General features: G+C 51.7%; 7 protein-coding genes across 7 annotated transcripts; 5 read left to right on the top strand and 2 right to left on the bottom strand.

Annotated features, from left to right (window-relative positions):
- Positions 1–171: 171 nt before the first annotated feature.
- Positions 172–1,659, bottom strand: J4E82_010657 (uncharacterized protein; the record flags this gene model as incomplete). The annotated part of the gene is made up of 3 exons (XM_051736868.1): positions 172–1,407; positions 1,459–1,573; positions 1,655–1,659. The coding sequence occupies 3 exons, from the start codon at positions 1,657–1,659 to the stop codon at positions 172–174; spliced, it is 1,356 nt and encodes a 451-aa protein (XP_051583376.1).
- Positions 1,660–4,976: 3,317 nt separating this feature from the next.
- On the top strand, positions 4,977–6,991 carry J4E82_010656 (uncharacterized protein; the record flags this gene model as incomplete). The annotated part of the gene is made up of 3 exons (XM_051736867.1): positions 4,977–5,805; positions 5,860–6,398; positions 6,452–6,991. 3 exons carry the CDS (start codon positions 4,977–4,979, stop codon positions 6,989–6,991), a joined length of 1,908 nt encoding a protein of 635 aa, XP_051583375.1.
- Positions 6,992–8,333: 1,342 nt separating this feature from the next.
- Positions 8,334–9,871, top strand: J4E82_010655 (uncharacterized protein; the record flags this gene model as incomplete). The annotated part of the gene is made up of 2 exons (XM_051736866.1): positions 8,334–8,804; positions 8,858–9,871. The coding sequence occupies 2 exons, from the start codon at positions 8,334–8,336 to the stop codon at positions 9,869–9,871; spliced, it is 1,485 nt and encodes a 494-aa protein (XP_051583374.1).
- Positions 9,872–10,118: 247 nt separating this feature from the next.
- Positions 10,119–12,377, bottom strand: J4E82_010654 (uncharacterized protein; the record flags this gene model as incomplete). The annotated part of the gene is made up of 2 exons (XM_051736865.1): positions 10,119–12,247; positions 12,323–12,377. 2 exons carry the CDS (start codon positions 12,375–12,377, stop codon positions 10,119–10,121), a joined length of 2,184 nt encoding a protein of 727 aa, XP_051583373.1.
- Positions 12,378–13,432: 1,055 nt separating this feature from the next.
- On the top strand, positions 13,433–15,571 carry J4E82_010653 (uncharacterized protein; the record flags this gene model as incomplete). Its single annotated transcript, XM_051736864.1, has 1 exon — positions 13,433–15,571. One exon carries the CDS (start codon positions 13,433–13,435, stop codon positions 15,569–15,571), a length of 2,139 nt encoding a protein of 712 aa, XP_051583372.1.
- Positions 15,572–17,210: 1,639 nt separating this feature from the next.
- APT1 (adenine phosphoribosyltransferase) lies at positions 17,211–18,037 on the top strand (the record flags this gene model as incomplete). The annotated part of the gene is made up of 2 exons (XM_051736863.1): positions 17,211–17,808; positions 17,877–18,037. 2 exons carry the CDS (start codon positions 17,211–17,213, stop codon positions 18,035–18,037), a joined length of 759 nt encoding a protein of 252 aa, XP_051583371.1.
- A 611-nt stretch (positions 18,038–18,648) lies between these two features.
- Positions 18,649–20,708, top strand: J4E82_010651 (uncharacterized protein; the record flags this gene model as incomplete). The annotated part of the gene is made up of 6 exons (XM_051736862.1): positions 18,649–18,691; positions 18,750–18,763; positions 18,854–19,021; positions 19,135–19,285; positions 19,535–20,391; positions 20,439–20,708. 6 exons carry the CDS (start codon positions 18,649–18,651, stop codon positions 20,706–20,708), a joined length of 1,503 nt encoding a protein of 500 aa, XP_051583370.1.
- Positions 20,709–21,657: the final 949 nt, after the last annotated feature.

Raw genomic sequence — 21,657 nt, 5'->3', positions numbered from 1 at the left:
GTCATTAGAGAAGCGGACCGGAGTAGGCTAATGCCTTTAGTAGCATCCATCTACTTACAAGGGTCTAGTCAGCCGCAAGCCGGTCGCCTTGTCACGGCATTGCCTATTCTTTGCTGGCTTTAATCTTCCAAATGACCCTAGTCTACTAGCCAAAATTACCGCGATGATCACTCAATCGTTCTCTTCATCTCCTGAATTCCCGAACTTGCTGTCGAAAGGAATATGTCCGCTGGTACGAAAGCGTTTAGCAGCCGGTTCCACTTCAGATCCTTGATCTCGGTCCATCGGGCGTTTGTGAGACAATTGCTGGAATGATCTCAACGCTGCATAAGCCAGCTCATTCGGCGAAAGATGCTTCTGACGAAAGGTAGCCAAATGGCCGTCCGTCACCATATAGTCATTTACCAGCGATGGCAGAGTAGCTACTTGCGCTGATAGTTGCTCTCGCTCAGTTGGAGAAGGATGTTTCAACCCATCTGGATACGGTACAATCTCTGTTTGTACCGCCCGATCGACTTGTGACATGCGCGACCACTCCTCTTCGAAAAAGGGTAGGCGGCGAAGAGAGGTGATTGGCAAAGCAACGTATTTGGCTACATCCCTACCTGACATGACGTTGTCGGCTGCGACCTTCGAGTGATAGAGGAGACGTGCAAGATAATGGATACGCTGTGGGAACGTGAAATACATGTCTTCCACGTTCAGGCTCTCAAACTCCGGCGATCGACGAAACGCTACACCAGTGACGCCAAACTTGTGTATACGCATAGCGTTGTTGACAACAATATGGGCTATCGTCTCGATGTCTTTTGCGTCAGACCATATACCCGTGTCTGCGAACTTGACAGCGAAGGTTAAGACATCTTTGGGGTCGTCCCATAGGTTGTAGAGATTGACTAAACTGAGACAGATCTTGCGAACGTAGTAGCCTTTCTTTTCCTCGGTGGTAGGTACACCGTACATGCCCATTGAGGGCCGCCAGACTGCTTCGCCTAGGTAAGCTGTGACGGCAGCGCCGTTGGGTAAGCTGGGTTGATCAAAAGATGATGATGTGTATGGCGGATGAGATGGCGGTGGCCCATGCGGCCATGGTTGCGTGAATGTTGATGGTAAGCGACTAGGCTGCCGTGGATGGCCAAAGTGGACCTGAGGTGATGCGATTTTGGCCTGGCTAGACAGGCTAGTTGAGAGAGCTTGCTTAGAGTCCTCCAGATTCCGAACATGTGGGGAAGAGACCATGGGGACAGGCGTGTCGGGACTGAACATCTGAAAGTCTGATGAAGTTGAGATTTCCGGGAATGGTATGTTGTTAGCCTGAAACGACCTTTGAGCACTTTGATCAGCGGCGGAAGGGCGAGGCAAGCCATCGAGCTGCGACTCAGACGCCATCGATACATACTTGGCTTCCTGTTCATTCGTTAGTGGGCATCATATCGAGTTGCTGACTCCAACACCTACATTTGGCGCGTTTGATCCTAGTACATGCGGACTCGTTGTGGAGAAACTAGGGTGACCAGGTGCGGCAGAATGATAATTGACAAACGTTCGGATCTCGTTCGGGTTACCGATAGAGCTATGGTTGATATTGAAGTTGTGTGTGGACTACTATAAGTCAGTTGCCAGAATACTTAAGATGACCTAGTCCATAGCTGACCGCATCGGAAAATGGCGAGTCTCGACCGCCCTCGAATTACAAATTACTGGCACCGAAGCCATTGCGGCCTTGCGATCTTGGAGTGTAGGATCTTGAATTAGGGCGAGACATGTCGCGTCGACTGTTGAGCGCGTTATCCATTGGTTTCTGGTCCTTCTGTTGGCCGCTTGTAGGTAGTCTGATCATGAAGTAGAGTTTGTAGTCTTTGATTTCCGCGTTGTACAGGCGTTTGGGTATTTCAAGCTTTACGCTAAGACTACGGTCTGGGTGCGGAGAGTGTGGAGAAAGAGTTGAGTGAAGTTCGACCTGGCACGAGGTCAAATGACTCTCAGTCTGCCCTTCACTGGCGATGAAACCCCTCCTTTCTCGCTGTCATAGTAATGCCGTTAACTTTGTCAAAATGCCAGAGTGATGAATTGAATGACGTTCTATGAAGGTACTGATAACAGATATCTTCAAAGACTCGAATACCATGGTTCAGAACCATGGTTGCCTGCCATGAACTATGGTTATCGATACCTTACTTTGCGAAAGAGCCAATAAGTCGCAATCAATCCATCTAATTTTATCAATGGAAGGTACCGATGATATAGGTACCATGCTAGTAATAGGTGGAAGGAATTGCTGGATACATTAGAAGGCTCTTTCTCTGGCATGATCCTTGACATCGACTGGTGAACATACGGTTTCCCTACCTTGAGCAATCTTCAGTAAACAACCAACCATTAGTCTCACTCCACTCGCCATTTCAGAAGTCTGTCAAGTGTTGTTAGCACTGTCATTTGGGGCGCTTTTGCCCCACCATCTACCCATTTAGGAGCCGTTGCACAATCGCTCTGTCCTGTGTTACGATACATCGGTCTTCCATAGCTGCGATAATGACCTCCTCAGCATCTCCTAGTCTTTCTGCAGACATCATCGACGCCAACAGTAATCATGTTGGCAGATACTATCCATTGCAAGGCCGAGGTGAAGGGAGACGAATTTTACAACACACTAAAGACAGCTTCGCCTTAGTTTCTTCTCCTCTAATTCACCACCGAAGATGATATGTTGCAACCCAGCATTATCATGATGCGCATGCCCCCAACAGTGATATTGATTGGCGTGCCTGAGGCGCACCGATGGGTTCTCATCGCGACAATTGCTGCCGCAGGTTTGATCTGGAAAGTTTGCGTTGAATATTCACTAGTTTTTAAAGGTCGCAGTATCATAGCGAAGTTTTGCAGTTGGCACTCTAGCGCATACCTGAGTTTGTGTCTCACTGTGTTGAGTACAGCTTGCCGAATGAGTTCTGACTCAGGAGCCGTACACACACGACTTGCCTGGCATTACCCGCCATTGTCAGGATACATAATTATGTCTTTGGACATATGGGAGATATTGCTTCCAGGCGAAAATTCAAGAAAATTGTATCTGGTGCGTTTTCGGCATGTCCGAGATCGATAGCGTGACACGGTGGCTAGCGGGAACGACCTAGATATCGGAAACAGTCCTCTCGGACTCTACAGGTCAGAGGTATATCGGAGAGCTAGGCGGTCGGGATAAAGTTCGACAATGCTGCCGGCTGCGATTACTATCGCGCAGGTGATTAGTGTTCCATTCTAGGTATCCCGGAGGTTGTCGTAGTCTACGGCTCCATGTTGTGGGGTATCGCACGATGTCTAGCGCTGGCGCTGAAATCGTCCCGGGGGCCCACTCCAAATGAGCCTCATGTGTTCGAGACACCATGCACATATCGCGCTTGTGTTGTCCGCGGAAATCTGGCAGGCGCTGGACAGACTAGCGATACAACAATATGTGCGATGCTATACGCTAGCCAAAGGACTGCAAAATGAGTTCTCGATATGCGGCAGCGTGCCGTGTGTCGCGGCCCACAGTCGCTCACATCGCACGCGATCATTTTTCACCGATATGTTGCCTGTAAAGGATCGAAATGCTTATCGGCCGCGCATTCCGTCTCCTATTGGTTTGCGCGTGCGGATTTCGATACGAGTTGCGATGTTGCGTGACAAGCACGTGAGCTGTTTCTCTCCGCTGTCCATGACTCGCAGCCCACTGTATTCCTGGAGTTTGACCTGGAGAAAATTTTGGAGATGTCTCCACCAAAACGGGTCGCTGCGAATGAGACTTGAGCCCACAATTCTGACAGTTGGACCGGGCTCAAGTTCGTTCCAAGCTTTGACGAGGGCTTGGGTTGTTGGGACAAGTAAAGTCAAGGTGCCCAAAACGTCGCCGCGCGTACGCTATCGAGTTCGTTGGCCTCGTCAAGGCTTGCCGCGGACGTCCTTCGCTGACTGGATGGGAATGCGATCGAGTTCGTGATCCATTCGAAGAATGCTAAACATGTCGTAAGCCTCTCCTCATGAGTTGGAGTCGTAACTCTTAGCAAAGTCTGGATGGCCTGATATCCGTGAGGTTGAAACGACGGTAAAGGACCTTTGGCGGCATTATGATGGCGCCTTGCTCCCTGCCTCGGTGGTCGCGCCAGCATGTGCCGGGACTGCAGACGGCTGACCGGCAAGGCAACTCTAACGCCGATCGGAGCTGGGCAGCGTCAGCCTGGCAAGCCGCACACCAAGATTGCACCAAGCACATGCAGCATGTGAAGCTTTGTACTGATCACGGGTACACGACGAGTATGGGGCGCTACCGTGACCAGGATTCCGCCTCGTGCAGCGTCCGACGCAAGATATCACCGGAAACGCTGTAAGGGTGAGCTTACGGCGCCCTTTGCAATCCAACTGCATAGCGACAAAGGACTTGAGCATGACGGTTGCTCGGAAGTCAGCCGAGCAATGTAACGTGGTGGCTTGAACTAGCCGCCAGACGGGCAATCAGGCGTGGTCGAGAATGCGGAGGGTGAGGTCATAGACGTCGGCATGCGCGAAGCTTTGGGGTGAAGGCCAAGTAGCAGGGCTTAAGCGTGGCTAAGATAGCCGCATGAATCTTGTGGAGGCTTACTCCATGGGGAGATGTGGTGGGGATCCTCATGAACGATAGACCTAGCGCCATAGTACCCCTCCCGCAACACTGCGTCTTGTTGGCGGACACAAACCAGGATCCCGGGGTCCTTCACCGTCGCGACGGTCGTGCCAGTAGAAATGTATTTGGATCAATCCAGGGTGCCTGTTGCAGCCTCTTACAGCTGTCGTGCGCCGTTGAGGCTCCACTTTTAGGCCTCCCCTTCACTGAGAGCTCCTCCAGGTATAAGATCGCCTGCTCATCTCCCCCGCCATTTCTTTTCCACCTCCACTGCTTTCCGCGCTTCTTCGCGACTGGTTTTACTCACCTTTGGAGCCTGCGCAAATCAACCTCCAACATGGACGGCAAAGACAACGGCGTGAGCCACATTCCCGACAAGGAAGTGGCATACCCTGCCGAGAAGGAAGCTGTTTACGACCCAGCCACTGAGAAGCAGATCAACGAAAAGTACGAGCCTGCCACCGAGCACATCGCTGATGCTGGCGCCCGTCGCGAATCCGTCGCGCACAACATCGTTGAGAACCCTCTGACGCGTCAGACCAAGGCCGAATGTGTCAGCTCCGCTGAGCGATGGGCTGTCACACATGGCATGGAGGAGCACTCTGCTCTCTTCGGAAAAGCTGCTCTCATTGCGCGTGACCCTGACCGCTTCGAGATGCTCACCGACCTCACTCAAGACGAGCGCGATGCCCTCATCTACGAGCGCGACCACAAGTGGCACGGCCCCAAGATGCTGTGGTACTCGATTGGCCTGTGTGCCATCGGAGCCGCCACTCAGGGTTGGGATCAGACTGGATCCAACGGTGCCAACCTGTCCTTCCCTCAAGAATTCGGTCTTACTGAGGGTGACAGGAGTGAATGGATTGTTGGTCTCATCAACTCCATCATTTTCCTGACTGCTGGTCTCATCGGCGCCTTCATCGTCGACCCTCTCAACAAGTACCTTGGTCGTCGTGGAGAGATTTTTCTCACTGCTGTCTGCCTTACTGCTACTCCCATTGGTTCCGCGTGCGCGCAGTCATGGGAAGGACTATTTGCTGCACGCTTCATCATGGGTATTGGAATTGGCGCAAAGAATGCGACTGTCCCAATTTATTCTGCTGAGATGGCTCCTCACCGTGTTCGGGGTGCCCTGGTCATGTTCTGGCAACTTTGGGTCGTCATTGGTAAGTTTTCGCCATTCTTGAATCTGTCAACTTGTGACTAACCTTCATCCCCAGGTATCTTCCTCGGTTTCTGCGCCAATGTCATTGTCAAAGATACTGGCAGGATTTCGTGGCGTCTGCAGCTTGGTTCAGCCTTCATTCCGTCTTTCATCCTCATGGTCGGCATCTTCTTCTGCCCAGAATCCCCTCGTTGGTTGATGAAGCATGGCAAGGTCGCCAAGGGTTTCCAATCCATGGATAAACTCCGTGCACACCCCATCATTGCCGCTCGCGACTACTACTACTCATACGTCATTTACGAGACCGAGCTGGCTGTTGCACGTGGAGCTGGCTACTTCGACCGCATGTGGGACTGCTTCCGTGTGCCCAGAATCAGGCGTGCAAACTACGCTGCTTCCACTGTCATGATTGCCCAGCAGATGTGCGGAATCAACATTATCTCGTTCTACAGTTCGACTATCTTTACCCAAGCCGGCTACACCTCTGACCAGGCTTTGTACGCTTCGCTCGGTTACGGAGCTGTCCAAGTAGTTTTCACGATTCCCACTCTGTTTCTCATCGACACCAAGGGTCGAAGGACCCTTTGCATGTGGGCAAGTTTTCCCCGACCTATCTCAACAAGTTTCTTGTACTAACTACATGATAGACTTTCCCCGTCATGTGCATCTTCCTGTTGGCCGCTGGTTTGACCCTGCTCCAACCAGAAACTGCTAGTCAAGCTGCTCGCGTTGGGCCAGTTGTATTATTCATCTACCTCTTCACTATCGCGTACTCCTTGGGAGAAGGGCCAGTTGCGTTCCAGTACTCCGCCGAGGTCTTCCCTACCATTCAGCGTGAGCAGGGAATGGCCTGGGCCGTCTGCATCAACAACACCTTCGCTGGTGTCCTATCGCTCACGTTCCCTCGCATGGTTTCAGTCATGTCGCAGACTGGTGCTTTTGGATTCTACGCTGGTCTCAACCTGATCGCCTGGGTCATGATCTTCTGTTTCGTCCGCGAAACCAAGCAGCTTACGCTGGAAGAACTAGACCAGGTGTTCAGCGTGCCGACCAAGACGTTCCTTCATTACGAGATTACGGAGTCGGTCCCCTACTTTATCAACCACACGATGCTTCGCCGGAACGTGCCCAAGCCACCCCCAATCATCGAAAAGGGTTACGGTGCTGGTGCGGTTCCTACTGTATAAGCGGATTATGATACCAGGAGAGAGGGTGATGATTCCTATTTACGGAACCTAGAACTAAGTAGTGGGTTTATCGAGTGCAAATAGTGCACGACGCTCGTTGAGTGATTAATGAATACCCCGTTTCGAGTTACCTACTTATCTTGGATGCTTTGATGTCTGATAGCTTCAATTTACTAATGCTACAGCACTATGTACTGAAACCCAAATAACACATCCATCTAACAGTGATACCTCCGGATTTGGGTTCCGGTTATCCGTGGGCAAGATGGAGTAAGATGTACCATCCACCGATGCTCATCATCTAGTGACGTAGCTTTCCTCTCGCTTCGAAGCATTTCTAAGCGCCAAGTATGGGCGTTTCCCGCTTGTTTCAAAGGAATGCGGGGTCTCCACATGTGGATAGCTACAGCATTGGCCACGTCCACCCGTCTCACAGCGGCTAGTGCGGAAAGAATGGCCTCACGTCTTCTCACCTCAAGCCACGTCTTACCACAACCACTACACTCTCCCAACTCGACAGCTGACTGGATACATGTACTACGTATCTTCTGCACGTCAACAGTATGCGATGCATAGCACCTCAGGTATGGCAGGTACCGAAGAGAAGGGAAGATGATCTTCAAATGAGAGATGCAGAGCGGTCAAGCGGTGAGAGTTGACAGGCCAGACCATGGGTGGCTTCTTTATTGCGAATCTCTCAGAAGAGTTTCTGCCACGCTGCATCTGTCATCATCCCAAGAGGCCGCATCAACTCAACCCCAGAGGCACTGGCTTAAGCTCGAGCCCTGTTCGGAGATTTAGATGACAACGCCTTGTTACTCGTAACGAGCAACAAAGAAACAAAGCCTTGGAAGCGATGTCGGAGCATTTTCAACTGCGACCACCGCATCATCGCATGCCGCGAGCACATACCAAGATGTCGGGAAGCACGGGAAGTGACATGTCAAACACGACACATCGTACACGATATAACACACGAGAAACCATGATGACGGTACCCAAGGGGATAGAGTCATGGTACACGGTTTCCCGTTGTGCGGAGTCACATAGTACCAGCCACAGATAGGCAGCCTGCGGACATGGCATATCACTATGACCTCGCATCTCGAGGCTGAAGTGAAACATGACTGTTGACACCTCACGTTGAAAGCAAATCCTGGAAGTGACTGGCGGGATAAGTGAGTCAATTGGGAGTATAAAAGTAGAACTTGCGTTTGCCCTAAGCTCACTATCTAACACAACACTGTGAACGTACTGAGAACTATTCAACGCTACATAACCTCCTATTTCGGTGGGAAACTATCGAATCAGATCTTCAACGACAGCTTATTCCACATATACTATGTCTTGGACGCCGTCATGGACCTCGGACGAGAAGAAAGAGCTTAAAGACCTTCAGAAGCGTAACGAACATCGTGAGAAGGAACTTACGAAAATATTCGGGACTGACACAAGACCTCACAAGTGGAACTGGCGCAACGAATTCCCGAAAGCTGCAAAACTCATAGAATATGCACAGGAAGACGCTACCCGATATAAGGGGTTAGTTCAGAAAGAATTGACGAAGCTCTATACTTGGCCAAACCTAGAGATGACTGATGACCATATCTTTACACCTGGCAAGGGAATCTTTGCTACATTCGACCGTGAGGAAAATTGGTTTAAGAAAATGGGCTTCTACAAATACCAGACTCATTACACCTTCTCCGATAGTTGGGATAAGGAAATGATGCCGGTAAAAATTCTTGTCCCCAAGGATTTGCCAGTCGGACATAAAGCTCCGGTTATGTGGTTCTTCCATGGTGGTGGCTATGTACGTATCGCTATGAACAAAGCACATGCAGACATCTGCTGATAAAGTGAAAGTGTACAGGAGCTGGCGACTTCCCCGCTTGGTATTCTCAAACGGCTGTCAGTAGGGCCAAAGCCAAGAAAGCTATCATTATCGCGCCGGAATACCCCCTAGGCCCTGAAGGCAACTACAAAGACATCGTGGACTGTCTGAGGGACTTCCTTGTCTGGTACAAGGAGGATGGCTGCTTCGAGTCTGGCTTCACAAAGTGGACAGAATGGCTTTATAAGCGGATACCTGTGCAGAACTTTACCATCGACAAGGACCACGTGTATGTCGAGGGCGAGAGCGCTGGTGGTCAAGCGGCTGTCACCGCATTGTGGCTGAACGCTGCAGAGGATGGGCCGAACTTGCCCATCGACGTGGCGCTACTTCGATACCCGATGATCGCGCATTACAAGCGCAAGTGGGACAAGATCGCCGACAAGGATGGCAAGGTGAATTACATGGGAGTTTGCTTCACGAAGAAGGACGTTTTGCAGCGCGAAGCCAATATTACGGACCTGACCAAGTGGCTAGAAAGTCACAGTCTCGTACCAACTTGCTCGTCGCGCTGGCCTTCTGTGGGCATGGCTTTCGCCTTCATTCTCTCCGTTACAGAGAGATGGCAATGGTATTTCCAACGCCAACATTCTCTCCCCAAAGCTAAGAGAGACGAACTAGACTATATGGACGGTATTGAGCGGGCGAACAATACTCAAGCTAGTGTCTTGCATCAACTTCTCCCGCCCATATACATCTTTCATGGATGGAATGACCCAAACTGTCCTATCGATAATACTCAAGAGTTTGTGAGAGTATTGGAAACGAAGTACCCGGAACGATACAACAACGATAAGAATCTGCGATTCGATATCGTGAAGAGGCTGGCGGTGAGAAAGAGCGAAAATCCGGATGGCTCCATCAATAATGAGTATAGTTCCGATAACGTTGGGCACGGGTTTGATTACTGGCTCAACGAGACGGAGGAGAAATTCTTGAGAAATGCCTATGATTGGGTTGGTGACCGTTGGAAGACTAGTTCGTAGTATCGATCTTGCCTTCGAGGCAGAGGGGACATTACAGGAATGGTAGATTAGAGTACCAATACTCATTCAAGTGCTTCTATGAGTAATCTCATCTCCTACGTATATGAAACGCCATGTCTCTCAACGCCAATGATTAAACAGCCTCTGGAAAACTATCAAACCGCATCCAAAAAGGTTACCATAACCCTCCCATGAACTCCATGGATGATTCCGAAATGATAGCCTAGTCTCTAAGCCTGTAGCCAGTTTAACCATACAAGGTCCCCTTCGTCCGCTCACTAGCCTGCGTCTCGTTATGCAAGTGCTGCGTAACATCCATTGTGACCGTGATGTGCTCCCGGCTCAACTTCTCCTCCTTCCTACTCGCCAACAACCTAGCAATCTTGAGAATATTCTTAATCTGGCGTCCATTCAAGTCCATCCTCGCCAACTCCACAAGCTGCGCCTTATCAATAGTATGTTCCTGCGAACTCGAATCCAAAAAGTTCTTCCATACCGTCTTGCGCGAGTCGATGGTGAGACCGGGGTAGTCGAGCGAGATGTGGATGCGGGATTGGAATGCTGGATCGAAAGTTTGAACACGGTTGGTTGTGAGAAACATGGTACCTTCGTAGTATTCCAGTACGCGCAGGAAGATGGAAACGAGTTTGTTGCGCTCGAGTTCGTGCAAAGAACGTTGCTCGAGGAAGACGTCGGCTTCGTCGAGAAGGAGAACGGCATTCCAGCGGCTGCACATTTCGAGAATGTCTTGGAGCTTGCCCTCCACTTTGCGGGGGTCGAAACCGAGGTCGCCGGCGCTCATCATGTAGAGGGGAACCTTCATTTCTTCGGCTACGGACTCAGAGGTGAGGGTCTTGCCGACGCCTGGGGGACCGCAGAGCAAGATAATCATGCCTTTCCCTTTTCCTTCGATTACGTCGTCAAAGGTGTCACGGAATTTGCGTTGGGATTCTGTGAAGCCTAGGATCAGCTCTTTCTGGTTCTTGGGGAGCACTAGGCGGTCGAAAGCGTCAGTTTGCCACTCGATGTCCTTGACGCAGTTGACGAAGAAGTTTAGCCAGAGCTTGTTCTTCAAGCTGTAACCACGGAGCAGAGGTGAGCAGATGAGCTTTTGCTCGGTAGTCAATGGCGGATGTTTGGCTGCGTCGTCTTCATCCGCAAACGCGCCATCGATTGGCATACCGCTATCATCTTCGTCTTCAAACTCCTGGCACTCTTCCTCTTCGCCCTCATCGTACTGGCCTGGAGGTGGTGGCGGGGTGGGATCCTTCTGGTTTAGTGGCGTGACGTAGATCGCTTGGGCGGGATTGAAGCGGTTCCAGCCGTATGTGTCGATGACAATACGACCTTTCACATTGTACTTGTCCTTGTTTCCGAATTGACCCTGCCTCCACGCGACACCCTGGTATGCCCGATAGTTTGGACCAGCGAGGGTTTCAGCCTTAGCACCACGTTCGATGAGCCGAGCGCGGATGGCTTCACCCTCTGGATGGAACTCGATGGGGTAAACACGCAAAGATGTGATGGCGCGTGTACCGGTATAGACGGAAATGGAGAGATTGATCTTGTTGGAACCGAACTTGGCTCCATCCCAATCGACGTATTTGCATGTCAGCCAGAAACATGGCACGCCATTAGAGTCTACTCCATACTTCGTCTCGACAAGTGTCATGGCGGTTTCTTGTCCGTCCTGCCGAGCAAAGACTGTCGCACCTGGCTGGAATAAAGTCCACAAGTGCTCGTAAGTCATGACCTTCTTGCTCTTCATATCCTGAGAAGTGTCGATCATGGTTTTGAACTCTTTAGTAAGGATTTCTTGAAGCAACTCAGCGTGTGCTTTGGTTGTACGCTTATCTTCCGTGTCATCGCCAAGCTTTGCGATAGCGTCCTGCAGCTCAGCCCATCGATGGATGAGTGGCTCGAACTTGCCCTGGAACTCGAGACGATTGAGACCCACTGTGACACCCGGGTAGTTCTTGAGTACACCAGCAAGTAGCTTCTTGAGTAGTGGGCTCTGGACTACGACGGAGTGGATGGACAAGACTCGTCGGGGGTCTCCATAGACTTTGACGTTTCGCACAAGCAGCGCCCACTTGGCAGTCTCATCGTTTTCGACGGGATCGCCAATGTCTTCTGGAATTTCCTCCTGCCACTGGAAGCGACCTTTCTTGTCTTCCTTGCCGGAGTAAAGATGCTTGAGACCGCTCTTCATTCCCGGCTCGCAGGGCTCCTCGTCCTTCTTGTCGTTCTCTTTAGCGTCCTTGCCATCAGCAACGCCATTCTCAGCCTGCTTTCGGCTTTTACCGTTGATGAGTACATGTTTGACGCCATTAGTCTTGGCCTTTGACTTGCCATTAGTGATGGGCTCGTCTTCTTCTGATGAAGACGAAACAGACGGCGATCGAGGCTTGCGATTGAGTCTCTCGCGCACTTCCTTCGCCATGATCTCACGCAGGAATTCCAGTTGTTGTATGCTCATCTGTTCTTCGGCGGGTGAGTCGCACATGATCAAGTCGGTTTCTGACAAGCTCAATCGGATAGCCTGGGTATATGTGGTGGAGTCTTGTCGACGTTTAGCCGGCACGAGTGCTGAATTTGGATGCCAATGGACAAAGAGCCGGTTGGGTGAGAGTGTGAAGTAAGAGAAGCTGAAAGGCGAGCTCTATAGATGTGGGCTGAGGCTTCGGTGTGGCGATTGGGAGGAACAATCTCAGTCTTGATGATGAAGAAAAAACAATTCACGTCGATTCTCCAGCTGGAGGATTGACCGTACAAGAAGAGGGTAAGAGAAGTGAGGCTTTGAGAGAAATAAGTACTTCGCAAGGCTACACCTCGTGAGCCAAGAAGCCAGTCAGCCTTGCCTGTTGCCTGGAGAGGAGTGGAACGTCTGCCTGTTGTAGATCTGGTAGCGGTTATTCTGCTCAAGGGCTGAAAATCACGCTCTTGATCTCTTGTGGGCGGCCTCTAGGTATGTATTCGTACTTGATGTGATTACTGGAGTGCGCGGTGCGCTGTCAATGTCGTCAGGTCACACAGGCGTCAGCTGTGGCGTTGCTAAATTACTGGATTGCATAATCGCCGCAAGGGCGCAGAAACGAGTTGCATGATGTTACCCGAGATCTACTGCCTTCACCAGATTCAAGATGTCTTTGCAACGTTTCATCCTCGCCATAGTCAATGATAAGAGGAACGATCCAATCTCACCTCCTTATGGTGATGTCTGAAAGTCTCCGCAGTGGGGGGAGACAGGGCAAGCTCGACTTGGTAATGTCAACACACAATTACGCATTCGTGGTGCGAGTGGGGAGCCATGCACATAGACGAGATAAGATGAGATAGGACGGGAGTACTGATCGAGTGGTCGCGTTGTTGGACGCGGATCCGACTGGTGAGGCTGATGAAGCATGGTTCGGTGTGGCGGTGCGTTTTGCTACCCCGCGACCGGAGCCGGAGTTTGAGCCCCACGCTATCTTTTTCGTCACCCATGCGCTGACTAGACATTTTTTGCGCGTCGACATAAAGAAGGCATCACGTCAAGCCTCAGGCGCTCTTTAGCCCAAAATGACTACTCACATCAAAGTACCCTGCTCGTCCGCCAACATTGGCCCCGGCTTCGACGTCATCGGCCTGGCGCTGAACCTCTACCTTGAACTAGACGTCACAGTCACCAAGAAGGAGAAATCAGAACACTCACTCAACTGCAAGATAACTTATGAAGGCGTAGGCGCGGAAGACGTCCCTCTCGTTGCGCAAGACAACCTCATCACACGAACGGCCGTATACGTGCTTCGATGCCATGGCATTCGCGACTTCCCTTCCGAGACACACGTTCACGTCAAGAACCCGATACCACTCGGACGGGGACTGGGCTCCTCAGCCGCGGCTATTGTAGGAGGCGTATACCTGGCGAATGAGGTCGGCAACCTCAAGCTGTCGCGAGCGCGCATGCTCGACTACTGCCTGATGGAAGAGCGCCACCCAGACAACGTCGCAGCGGCTTTGTACGGAGGATTTGTCGGCACATACCTCAACGAACTATCGCCCGAAGACACTGAGCGCCTTGAGATCCCTCTCAGTGAAGTTCTGCCACAACCCGCCGGTGGTGTAGACACGGGTCTGCGCCCACCCGAGCCTCCGCTCAACATTGGTCACTACACCAAGTTTGACTGGTCGCCCGCCATCAAGTGCATATGCATAATACCACAGTTCGAAGTGTCCACGGCCAAGGCGCGCGCGGTATTGCCAGAGTCGTACTCACGCAAAGATGCCATCTTCAACATGCAGCGACTGGCTGTCTTGACCACTGCCCTCGGTCAAGCCACACCAGACCCCGACATGATCTACACAGCCATGCAAGACAAGCTCCACCAACCCTACCGTCGCGGCCTCATCCCCGGTCTTACCGAGATCCTCCAGTCCGTTACCCCACAATCACACCCTGGCCTTCTGGGCATTTGTCTCTCAGGAGCTGGCCCCACCATACTCGCCCTCGCGACCGAGAACTTCGACCAGATTGCAGAGCATCTGTTACAAGAGTTCAAGAAGGAGGGTATAACATGCGACTGGAAGCTGCTTGAGCCGGCCCAGGAAGGCACCACCGTGACACGCCCTTCGAGCACCTCACAGCTAGCGGGCGAGGCCTTGACGTACGCATCGTCAGGTGTTAGCATCGACGCGGGCAACCAGCTCGTCAAGCAGATCAAGGCATTGACTGCCAGCACAAAACGGCCGGGAGCCGATGGCAAAATCGGTGGATTTGGCGGCTTGCTCGACCTGCAAGCAGCCGGCTACACAGAGGCACCGATACTCGTGGGCGCCATCGACGGTATTGGTACCAAGGTCAAGATTGCCTTCGAAATGGGCAAGCACGACACTGTTGGTATCGACCTTGTCGCCATGAACGTCAATGACCTCGTTGTACAGGGCGCCGAGCCACTGATGTTCCTCGACTACTATGCTTGCAGCAAGCTAGATGTGGAAGGTGCTGCCAAGTTTGTCGAGGGCGTCGCCAACGGCTGCCGGCAATCTGCATGTGCGCTTGTTGGTGGAGAGACGGCAGAGATGCCCGGTATCTACCAGTCAGGCGAATACGACGCCGGTGGTGCAGCCATCGGTGCCATCAAGCAAGGCGCGACTATCCTACCAGACACAGCGTCCATGACTGAGGGTGACGTGCTCATCGGCATGGCCTCAAGCGGAGTCCACTCCAACGGCTTCTCGCTCGTCCGAAGAATCGTCGAGACACAAGGCATCTCGTACTCAGATGCGTGCCCGTGGAGCTCAGGTGAGAACCTCGGGACCGCGCTCCTGACACCCACCAAGATCTACGTCAAACCACTACTAGCTGCAACCAAGCGGGGCCTCATCAAGGGTATGGCCCACATCACGGGTGGCGGCTTAACGGAGAACATTCCTCGCATGTTGCCCAAGACCCTGGCTGCCGAGCTCGACGCAAAGAGCTGGCCGCTTTTGGACGTGTTCAAATGGCTCAAGAGCGCGGGCTGTTTGGAGAATTCGGAGCTTGCGAGGACTTTCAACACAGGTCTTGGTATGGTACTTGTTGTCAGCCAGGAGAACGTCAGGACGACCATGGACCGACTACAGGAGTATGGCGAGAAGGTCTACGTGGTGGGTAGTCTGAAGAAGAGGACAGATGCGGATGAGGAATGCATTGTCAACAACATGGATGTCTGGGGTTGAGCAAAAGTCTTGCTTTATTGGTTCATGCACACATGTAGTGGAGAGACGATACGCCATGTACGGAGGTCATTTTAGTCTGGACCATCACCGGGAGCCTCCGCGGTTGCAGCGGCAGCGGCATATCAAACAATATATATACCCACCTTTTCTCAAGCTTCTAGAGCAACATTGAATCCACTCGGAATGTTGTTATATCATGGCTCTTCAGAGAGACACGCGTCTGCTGCCTCAGATGGTCCTTTGTTGTGACTAAGGGATTGTATCACGAAACGCTGATATTAGCCGTGGTCCAAACCGAAGAGCCTCACGATCGCGTCATGCATTTGGCTGACGGGGGTCGATGAAATGACAGCTGAAGACAAGGCGCTACGCACCACCCTATTAGTTCGTATGCATGCACGCCGCGGCTTATTGTGGGGATGCATGGCTTGTTCGCTGCGAGGACGCGTAAAGTGTCTGCTTACCTGAATGTTTTGCCAACTTGCGCAGGCGTTTGATAAAGTCTAGATTCATCACACATACATATCCCTCCCTATAAGTTGTTTCGTTGACGACTGCTCAGGCAGCGTTGGGACTGGTTGTCGCGACTGGCTTGTTATCATGACAAGCTAGATGATCGCGATTGCATGATCGTATACCAGCGTGATACAAACAAGCCCTGCATCCCGCTCGACCTTCTAGAACGTCTCACCGCTGCCACAACGCCTTAGTTGCCTTTCGGTTACTTCATCCGTGGGGTACTGCACGTAGAGTGCCGCTACGCCTACGACGGCGCTGGCTTTGGCTTTTGCTTGCGAGCCGAGCAAGTTATGGCCATGGCGGTGTTGACATGTCGTGTTTGTGTAATAGATTGCGCGAATCGCGAATCCAAAGCTAGAAGACGCGATATTCAACACTACTATAGACGACCAAACACATGGGATCCATGGCGTCGCAAAGTGCAAAGAGAGAGACAGCAGCTGGGTAAGAGTCATACTGCGCTTCCCAACAAATTCTGCTCCCTTCCGTGACGTCGACATGTGAGAATGCACGTTCAGTTCGGCATGCCTTGGTTCCGATAAGGGACTTTCTGGCACACGTTTGGCGCCGCGGATTTAGTTGTGGGTCAGGGATGAGGCCATACACAGGGTGGTACAGCGAGTGCGATAGGATGGCTCTGTGCTGTTGAGGGTTATGGAGCTGCCGCATCGAGAAGCGTGGTGGTGTATAGGCAACCATGTTCGAACGTGTCTCTGCTTTCGCGGCTGAACAAGGGCGGGGCGCCCCGATTTCCCTGGCCGCTCTTGTGCTCGCCTATCAGAGTTTCGGAGGAGGTGGGACTAGAGGGACTTGTGTTGCGCCTACGGACCGTTTTCCAGACGGCCCTAACTATTTTTTTTCTTTTGCGTCCCGGGCAGGTCAAGCAAGACCCAACTCCCGAACAAGGCACGCACCACACACACCCCCCGAAATCTGACAGCATTGCAGTGCAGCCAGCCATAGCCAGCCCAACGCAACCCAGGACAGCCTTGACCACCTTGCCTTACCCCAACCCGGCAACCTACCTAGCCCTATCTATCGCGTCACCCATCCCATCATCTTACCTTGCAGTCCGCTCCGTCTTATATCTTTACGCCGTCCCCCTCCCCCTCCCTCCAACATGTCCGCTCCCCACGACACGCCCGCCCACACCACACAACCCATCAACACGACGACGCCCGCCGACCCCCCACTCAAGGGCGACGCAACCGCCGCGCACCCACCCCCGCAAAAGCCCGACCCAACCCTCTCCTCCAACGACCATGGCGCCGCCCAAGGAGGACAGTCCACCCCCCATCCCTCCCCCGCCGCCGAACTCACCCGTCTTAAAAGCACGCTGAAGGCCTCGCTGCGCCAGTTCAAAGACTTCCCCGAGCCAGGCATCTTGTTCGAGGACATCCTGCCCATCTTTGCCAACCCGCAATTGCACGAGGGACTGCTGCGCGGTCTTGAATTGTCCATCGAGCAGCAATTTGGCGCCTCGGGTGCCAAGCCTGATGTTGTTGTCGGACTCGATGCGCGTGGGTTCCTGTTCGGACCTAGTCTGGCGCTGAGGCTGGGTGCAAGTTTCGTGCCCGTCAGGAAGAGGGGCAAGTTGCCTGGTCCGTGTGAGACGGCTGAGTACAAGAAGGAGTATGGAAGCGACTTCTTCCAGATGCAGGCGGATGCTATCAAGAGCGGGCAGAAGGTGCTCATTGTTGATGACATTATCGCAACTGGTGAGGACTTTTCCTTCTTACGCGTATGCGGCGCGACCAATGTGGAACAATTGCTAACGAGATTATAGGTGGCTCCGCAGCTGCAGCTGGTTCTCTGGTGAAGAAGCTAGGAGGAACCATCATGGGCTACCTTTTCATTCTCGAGCTGGACTTCCTCAAGGGCCGCGATCAGCTCGATGCGCCTGTACACACATTGCTTTCGGGCCAGGAGGAGAAGATGGTGCAGTAGATCTGTAACATTGGGATGAATCTCGACTCGATGCCGTAAACAAAAAAACATGATATAGATGGGTGGTTGGGGAATTGCATATGGGCGGCGTTGGCGGTTTGTATAGTCACGATGTATGCGCGCTGAGATGGGAAAGCGCTGCGAAGATTTATGATGAATACGTTCAAACCTCTCCACTGACAACTGGTCACTATGATGCGTACCAAGGCTACATTAGACTGTTCTTCTTGTCCATCACGCCGAGGTCACGCCCGTTTGAATGCGCACCGCTCTCCGTCGCAAAACTCACAGTGCCCAAAATTTCCGCTGTTTACCCCTCCATGCCACAGGACATCCCTGCATCGTGCTGACACAGCAGCCACCAAAGAGGAAAGTGGGGTAGCTTCCGATGCCGGTCCCGCCTCGTGTCACTGCGATAGGGCGGACGCGCTCATCTAGGTGCGCCTCCGCCGACGATAGCCTTGGTTTACCTGACGTAGATAAACTGTCCCATGCTGCTGATACGCACAGCTACATTGCGAGCTTTGAGATCTTTTCCCTCTACCATTACTTCTACGACATCTATACTACGGCAACAACGTCCAGTATACTCCATTGAAGCTATCAGAAAGATGTCGGACATTAAGAAGGTTCACACCGCGAACGCGTGTCCTCGTAAGTTGTGCTGAAATATCTAGTTGTTGTGAAGAAGCTCTGCTAACAGATGGTGTAGCTGCTGGACCCTACGTACGTCTCTCCTCTTTCCTTACGAAGCTCCAATGAGCTATACCAGGACGCTACACCTCGACATATACAGTGCTAACGGGCACACCACAGACACAAGCCATTGTTGCAGGCCCCAATGTCTTCGTCTCCGGTCAAATCCCCGCCGATACCAAGGGCAACTTGATCGAGGGCAGCATCGCGGACAAGACCAAGATGTGCTGCGAGAACATCAAGGGTATTCTCACCGAGGCGGGTGTTGCTATGGACAGGATTGTCAAGGTGCGTCTACGCCAGCGAAACACGTCTTGTCCCATTGATATGTGGCTTGAGAGGCATACCGATCCTGAAGGATTTGAAACGCGGGTAAAACAAGGTACTGATTGCGCTGACAGGTCAACGTCTTCCTCGACGACATGGCAAACTTTGCCGAGATGAACGGCATGTACGAGCAGTACTTCTCCCACAAGCCTGCGCGCAGCTGTGTTGCCGTCAAGCAGCTGCCCAAGGGTGTGCCGGTCGAGATTGAGTGCATTGCGTATACTGGTATGAGCTCGAAGCTTTGAGGCATGGAGAAGATGTTGATGATGCACAGGCTAGACGAATATCGCCCACATGACACAGGAAGGAACGTTATTGCATGACTTGAGGGTACAGTCGAATAAGAAGTAGGCTAAAATCGGAATGCACCGCCACCAGAGTCTGAGCAACGCGCATGAATTGTTATTGCACTGCCTCGTACCTTGCTTTCAACTGGTGCCTTGCTGACCTTACCTGAAGCTGACAGCACCTAAGACCTCATAACCCATTACCTTTCGCGTTTCTCCATCAATGTCCTCAAACTATCCACACAATCATTCCTCTGCGCTATGCGACTACTGCATGTCGACACCGATGGCTCCTTCAATCTTACTGAGTTCTCCTTTGAGATACCACCTTACGCTATCCTTTCTCACACCTGGGGCGAAGATCACGAAGAAGTCAACTATCGCGACATCGTAGAAAAGAAGGGTGCCACAAAACCCGGGTATGCGAAGCTTCAGTTCTGCGCGCGACAAGCTGTGCGAAACCATATTCGCTATATTTGGGTGGATACAGCCTGCATTGATAAAAGCAGTAGTGCGGAGCTATCGGAAGCCATCAACTCGATGTACCGTTGGTATCAGTGTGCTGCTGTATGCTATGTGTACCTCTCGGATGTGACCCACAAAGTTATGCAAGCTGATGCTCGGATCATTCAGAGCAGCAGGTGGTTCAGACGCGGTTGGACACTTCAGGAGCTCATTGCTCCCAAGTCAGTCCAATTTTTCACTGCTGAAGAGATATACATCGGAGACAGAGCTTCACTTCAACACGACATAGTTGAAGTCACGGGAATACCGGAAGCTGTTCTGCAAGGTCGTCTGGACGCGATCAAACATTGCACAACACATCAAGTACTATCATGGGCAAAACGACGCCAAACTAAACGTGAGGAAGACGCTGTATATTGTTTGATGGGTCTGTTCGACGTCAACATGCCACTTCTCTACGGCGAGGGGCGCACGCGAGCACTTCGAAGGCTTTTTATCGAGATCGAACAGAATAATCGGCATGCGACCGTCATTGAAACATACAAGACTCTAGTCCAAACGCCTGACTACATAATACAGGTGCGCATCAACCCCAGCATCTGAAAGATATCACTAACATGTGTTAGGATGTCTATGCTACCCTCTCCTCACCCATCGCGATACCTCTTTTCATGATCATGTTCTATACAATAGCCTCTACCTCTTACAAGGTAGTTACCATCATTGATACAGCCTATTCTATATTGGTGTGTCTGCTTATCCTTATGATTTTCTTATTGATGTGTCTGCTTATTCTTATGATTTTCTTGAGAGGTGTTTTCATTATACAGTCATTAAAGTTCGGCACCACCGCAACAACTGCTGTAATTCTCTTATTGCTATTTCAGATCGACTGATGAAGCCTGGATAAGTTTTGGAGATGAGGTCAGTAGGTGAAAGAGAGCGTCAATATAGGTCGAGCGAAGTTGGGTGCTCTATGTGCAACAGATGTCATTTTACTCGTCGAACACCATTGACACCTAAGATTTCAGCGGCAGACATGGTGTACACAAGTGCTACTCTTTCGTCTTCAAGTACGAGCGAATAACTCTTTTTTCTCTCGCGAGGTCGTGAGTTTCAACTTGACGGGAAAAGTCAATCGTTGCGTCACAGCTCAGCCTCTTGTCTTTATCGTTGGAGACCAAGCCTGCACAAACCCTGGCGATCAACAGTTGTGGCTGCTCAATGCGAACGCACACCGTTTAGCGGGGGCTAATCAATACACGTAATGCTTCAGCCTCGCTGGACAGCGCCCGCCCTCGCATCTTTTAACATCACTCGGCGTCCTGCCTCGCACCGACTAGACTGAAACAGAATAAGCTCGAGGCTCTAAGATGTGTAGTAGTTGTTGATGATGTATAGGATGAATGACACACCAGCAAGGCGCAAGTTTGAAGGCAGCGGCGGCGCTGACTTTGATGCTGGCTCATGACAACTCAGTCAATTCGTTCGACATAATATCAACAAGCAAGGAAATTTAGCTCATGTCTTCGACTCCATACATGCAATCTTGTGTGCCGAGGTCTCATTCTTCGACTATACCTTGCCTGTTGCAAGCATCGCAATCTTTTCCTATCAGCGATACCGATGTAAGTTCTCCAATTACCATAAGCGTCCACTTTTTTTCTTTAGCTGTTTCATTCCGCATGTAATTAAGGTCTAATTGTTGTTGATCTGCCGATGTCATACAGGCTTCATTGATACAGCGAGTGGTCGCCTCGTATGGTAAGCGCCCACACGACAATGGTTGGCTGACACGAAGACAAACTGCTGAAGCGAGCGCTAACATGAGACGATCTCCTCGCG

This window comes from Alternaria postmessia (genome assembly GCF_024291825.1).
Source record: "Alternaria postmessia strain BMP 2775 chromosome Unknown scaffold_136, whole genome shotgun sequence".
Classification (NCBI taxonomy): Eukaryota; Fungi; Ascomycota; class Dothideomycetes; order Pleosporales; family Pleosporaceae; genus Alternaria; species Alternaria postmessia.
Note: the sequence above shows the minus strand (reverse complement) of the source record. Positions and strands in the feature narration are given on the sequence as shown.